At 41.0% G+C, this 5,720-nt stretch overlaps 1 protein-coding gene across 2 annotated transcripts; it reads right to left on the reverse strand.

Annotated features, from left to right (window-relative positions):
• Window positions 1-425: 425 nt before the first annotated feature.
• LOC127654442 (uncharacterized) lies at window positions 426-5,172 on the reverse strand. 2 transcript variants are annotated; one of them, XR_007971931.1, is made up of 5 exons: window positions 4,765-5,172; window positions 3,187-3,355; window positions 2,868-3,001; window positions 2,546-2,679; window positions 426-759 (listed from the first exon to the last, which is right to left on the reverse strand). XR_007971931.1 is itself a non-coding variant. In XM_052141640.1 (5 exons), exons 1-4 carry the CDS (start codon window positions 5,129-5,131, stop codon window positions 2,550-2,552), a joined length of 666 nt encoding a protein of 221 aa, XP_051997600.1. In that variant the 5' UTR covers window positions 5,132-5,172; the 3' UTR covers window positions 426-759; window positions 2,546-2,549. The 2 variants fall into 2 exon arrangements, 1 of the variants encoding a protein (XP_051997600.1); XM_052141640.1 differs by having other exon boundaries at window positions 2,546-2,612; window positions 2,935-3,001.
• Window positions 5,173-5,720: the final 548 nt, after the last annotated feature.

Here is a 5,720-nt window from a genome sequence, read left to right on the forward strand (position 1 = left end):
AACAACGACTTTATTCCACTATTCATTTCCTTCTCTCTGGGCCTCGAGTGAGTTCACGTAGTGTTTCAGTGCAGCGCTTCTGTGTTGCGCGTCACCACATAGACTCACTAATGGCTGATGCTGGTCATGTGTGTGATGCGTGGTGACGCGCAACACAGAAGCGCGGCGCTGTTACACTACGTGAACTCACTCGAGGCCCAGAGAGAAGGAAATGAATAGTGGAATAAAGTTGTTGTTTTTCCGCACATAAAGTATTCTCGTTGCTTGATAAACTAATGCAGAGCCACTGTAGTCACTCGGACTATTGTAACGATGCTTTAATAACTATTCTGGGCCAGCGAGTTTGGGTCCCTCTGAAAGCCTATGGAGGAGTGAGACTGCCTTCAGATTTCATCAAAAATATCTTAATTTGTGATCTGAAGATGAACAAAAGACTTGCATGGTTGGAACAACATGAGGGTGAGTAATTACTGACAGAATTTTCATTTTTGGGTGAACTAACCCTTTAAAATAAGTAGTTTAGAAAATTTGAAGCAATGGCTTATATGTTGAGCCTTTACAAACTTTTGCTTTTGGTGTTTGAGATACATCAAGTATTATTAAGAACAGCAAGTTAGGTTAACAATATAGCACCCCTTGAAAATAACATTAACATAGTAAATGTTTAAACAAACATTATTTGGATGGGAGCTTCTTGAGGAAGGGTTGGGGGTAGATGGTGCCTGATCTCCCTGGACTCATCATCATCGTAGCCCTCACCTGCGTAGACAGAAAAAAAACTTTTTAGGCCTACACCGGTTTCAAACATCCTGACCAAGTCAGTATTCGCAAAGTGCTTTTAGACTACAGATACATTTTGAAAAACACATTGAAACATGGTTTAGCAGGTTTTAAAAAGATGGAAATACATTTGTCTTTCTCTCCCTCTCCTGCCATAGGCTATTTCAGCCTCTTGAGGAGGGCACACAGCATTGACTTCACACACACGCGACGTTGATTATAGCCTATTGAAAATTTTGACTCCGTAATCCTATGCTTCACAAATTCGCTCAACCAGCTAAGTACTGTCAATATTTTTGGGTAGCTGAAACTTAGCTGCGTACTGATGCGTTGACTCTAACAGCCCTGCGATATCTCCATGAAACTTGTCTGGCCGACATTAAGTAATTTTTTTTTATTATTACAAGATGTTAAATTTAATGTTAAAGGTCCCCTGTGTAACATTTTCAGTTGTTTGTTAACAAAATCAACATTTCCCATTCATAAATGTGGCCCCATTCATGTTTAATTACCACCACCACTAATTTGAAGCATACATATTGGCTTAGAAACCCTTTATTTACATCTACATAGCGCAGGGGCGACTCTCGATGTACGTGCGCCAATGCGAAATACAGCTCGGTCTTTGGTGTCTGCAGAATTTCCCTACATTCAGCAAAGGTAAGTTACGAACTCATTTTCTACAAGCCACATATCTTCCTAACATTCCGACATTGAATTGTATTTTCCAACAAAATAATCTGGGGGGGGGGAGTGGAGGGTGCTTGCAGTGGCAAAACTAGGATAGTTGCTACAATGTTGTACATGATTGCATACGAGCCAACAACAATATCTTAACGATGTTGTGGAGCTGCAATATGGCTTCTATATGTTGCAATGTGGTTGCTAGGTAGCTTTAAACGGTTGCTAGGGTGTGGTTACACAGTTACATGTTGTTCTGGATGAACACTATACTGTATATATAATTATCATAGGATTGGCAAAGGAGAAAAAAGCAGTAAAATATAAATGAACCATGATGAGCAATACATTTGTTACTGTATTTATTATTCTTTGTTAATAAAAATACAGCTGTTCGCTTATTGGGTTTAGTTGTCGTTTTCAGCGCGTTGTTCCAGGAAGAGCACGTCCACAACAGTCACACATTCTGACAAGCACGCATCTGAGGTGGCGTTGATGACACGTTGTATTAGTCGTTTGATTATTAAATAATTTAATTTAATTATCAATCACATCGAAACATCCTTACTAGCCCTTTATCTAGATTAAAAACCATTCTCATTAATTTGGTGAGGAACAGCGTTTTGAGCAGCATTTGCAGACCCTGTCATGCTGTTGGCTATATGCCACTGCAGCAGACGCATATTGCAGTATTAAGGTTAACGATTAATCGATTAATTGATCGTTAATTTAAACAACGATCGATCATGGGAATTTGTGAAAATTGACATCCCTATACACAACATTATATTAATATTTTGTTATTGCTTATTCAGAGAAAAGTTTATGTTTTGACGAGCCTAGGAATCCGGAACTAGTGCCAGTTTTTGATATGCGACAGTTCCCGTAGTTCTAAAAGAGGCCGCGCTTGAGAGGTTGGTTGCAATACAACACCTAACCACTAGATAGGAGAAATTCTTACACAGGGGGCCTTTAAAATATGTAAATTGGGCATTATCTCTAATAATGTACTAATTTCAGGGTTCCTACACGTTTTCCTTTTCAAAATTCCATACTTTTTTAAAAGTTGAACAAGAACTCTTACATTGTTAAACGTCCCGCCACTCGTAGTCTGCCAGGTCTGGGATCAGAGTGAGTACGCGAGGGTTGACCTGCATGTGGGCTGTACTGGTCTTCTCCACTTTTGATCCCTTAACAGGGTTAATGGAGAAGAAACATCTAGGGGAAGAGGGTTTGAGGAAAGAGAAACAGATTTAACAGAATAATATAATCATAAAATCATTCACATCATAAAAGAAAACAAAATATAAATATTTCCCTCAGACCAAAGTCAGGAGGAGTTAGTTATTCAATAAAGCAAAACTGTTGGGCATCCACTTTTTTAAAAGTTGAACTACAACTCTTACATTATTAAACGTCCCGCCACTCGTAGTCTGCCAGGTCTTGGATCAGAGTGAGTACGCGAGGGTTGACCTGCATGTGGGCTGTACTGGTCTTCTCCACTTTTGATCCCTTATCAGGGTTAATGGAGAAGAAACATCTAGGGGAAGAGGGTTTGAGGAAAGAGACAAACAGATTTAACAGAATAATATAATCATAAAATCATTCACATCATAAAAGAAAACAAAATATAAATATTTCCCTCAGACCAAAGTCAGGAGGAGTTAGTTATTCAATAAAGAAAAACTGTTGGGTATCCACTTTAAAAAAACAAACAGGGCGTACCTCTGAAGAAACTCCAGGGTGGATGCGAGCTTTGATGGGTAATGAATGTTATAGGAGTAATAACTTCCAAACATCATGCATAATGACTGGATGAAGGTTGTCATTTGGTCATTTACAATAACTTGGTCAATACTAAGCATCATTCTTCTGGCAGAAAAACTGGACTGTCCTACAAGAACACACAAAAACAATATTGTTAACATTTAACATGAAATTATGGGGTAAGAGACAGGGAGGGGTCTACAAAGAGAGATGGGATGGGTGTGTAAGAGAGAAGGAAAGAGAGGGTAAGCAAAGGAGTGAGAGAAAGGGAGAGGATGGAGAGTGAGAGGGAGGGAGATAGAGTGAGGAACGAGAAGGGACAAAGTATGTCTGAGAAAGGGAGAGAGTAAGAGGATAGGAGTGAGGGATACAGTGAGCGCAATAGAGGGGAGGAAAGGAGGGAGAGAAAGTGTGTGTGGTGGTGGGGGGTATGAGGGGGAACAAGTGAGAAGAGAGGGAAAGAGAGCAAGGGAAAGGGGGAGAAAGTGTGCAGTGTGTCTGTGACAGAAGGGGAGAGAGAAGGGAGAAGACAGAATGAGAGGAAAGTGAGGGAGAGTGAGAGAAGAAAGGAGCAAGAGAAAGTGAATGACTGGGGGGAGAGGCAGAGATAAGAGTAAGGGGATGGAGAGTGAGAGCAAGAAGGAACCAAAGCATAGAGAGAGTGAGGAGGGAGAGAAAGAGCATGTGTGTGGGGAGGGCAGGTGGAAATAGCCTGGCTCTGCCTGTCTACATTCTTCCGCTCATTTAGGTTTTAAAGGAGAACTCCGGTCAATTTTAACATTGAGCTAATTTTTTTGTAAATTTGGAGTGCTGTCAATACAGAGAACAACGACAAAAATCGGTGTTGCCTACACTGTGTTATTCTCTTTTAAAATTTGCACCCTGTTGACTTCAATGGGGCAAGTTCTAAACCTGCTTTTAGCCTCTTTACATCCGTGATGTGTCATTACAAGTGCCCAGCCATGTGAGTGATTCTTTTAGAGTTAACACGGGTGAATCTGACTGCAGTAGATGTGAAAGATATGAATAAAAATGATGTTATTTCAGCCAGCGCAAATACCTGTATTTACTTCCTGTATTTGGTCGAAGTCCAAAGTAGTCGATTAGTCGATTGAGTTCAGTAAGCTGCTGAATCGCAGTGATCAATAGGTACACTAAACCATTATTGTCGCTGCTCTGCATTGATACACTCCAAATCAATAAAAAATTAGCTCAATGTTAAAATTGACCGGAGTTCTCCTTTAAGTTGCAAGCTTATCGTTCTAGTTGTGTCCCCCGTGGTTAACATATGTCATTACCAAACATTAATGAAACTCCAATGATTTCAAACTTCAGACAAGCGTCCACCAATCAGGAAATAAACGTTTGCCAATGGATCTAGGCCAGACTCTCTGCAAAGTCAGAAGAGTCTGGTATCCAGGCTAAGATGGAAAGGCTGAGGATAGAGCAAGATAGGTAGAGAGAAAGGAGGGAAAGAGAGAGAGAAAGGGGAAAGAGAGAGAGAAAGTGTGACAAGGGTGGAGAGATAAAACTTACCACATACAACTATCGTGGGAGTTAAGGCAACTTCTGCGAATTCCACGTCTTCGGCCAGACAGGTTTCATCTACGTAGCAAAACATGACCTCCTCCTTCTCATCAAAGTAGGCCAGGAGAAGCAAGACCATCTCGATGACATCTGCAGAAGACCCTGTGTGTTCTCCCCTGATGAATTCAAGCTTGGCCGTGGCTTGGCACAGCTTTTTGTTCTTGTTGGCGGCTATTGTTTTCATATAGTTTAGGAGCCTTTTCCCCTTCTGGTCAACATTCTTCAGAAAATCTTCTTTCAGGTGTATTCCTGTCAGTTCCTGAAAGTGTGTGGTCATTCCAGTTTCCATAAACCACCATGGCCAGTCTTCTCTCATTTCTTTAATTGCTCGTCCTTCATTTACTTCTTTTCGTTGAGTGAAATATGTCAGCTTTCATGATTGATCTCACCATTTCCAGGTCCTCAGTTTGTTGCAGAAACAGATTTTTCAGCTCATCTTTTTTGTCTTGTTGGCTCTGTGTTGTTTCCCGAGAGGCAAGAACTTCACTTCCCATTTTATACATCCGTACGTATCTTGAATTGCAGCTCTTTTTGTCTGTACCATCTCTGAGTCTTCCAGTGTGGATTTTCTCTTTGTGATTTTTGGTGTTGTTTCTCTTCTTTTGTTTTCAACGCGATATTGAATTTGTTTGGCTGAGGAATGGTATCCAGCGCCAATGACATCTCCCTCAATGACATCCTGTAAGGATTTGGGGTATCGTGCCACTATCTTTTGGGCTACATCTATGGCGTTTCTTTTACTAATCAAAGCAGAGTCTTTCAGCATTTGCCTCACCACAATCCTGACCATTTCTCTTCTTAAAGCTGGCCTTGGTCTTTGGCCCCTCTCCAGGCACTGCACTAACGCCTCAGGAAAGGAGCTCCATGGGATTTTAAATTTGTCTGTCCAGTCTGGTCCTGCGCCA

This window comes from Xyrauchen texanus, chromosome 13 (genome assembly GCF_025860055.1).
Source record: "Xyrauchen texanus isolate HMW12.3.18 chromosome 13, RBS_HiC_50CHRs, whole genome shotgun sequence".
NCBI lineage: Eukaryota > Metazoa > Chordata > Actinopteri > Cypriniformes > Catostomidae > Xyrauchen > Xyrauchen texanus.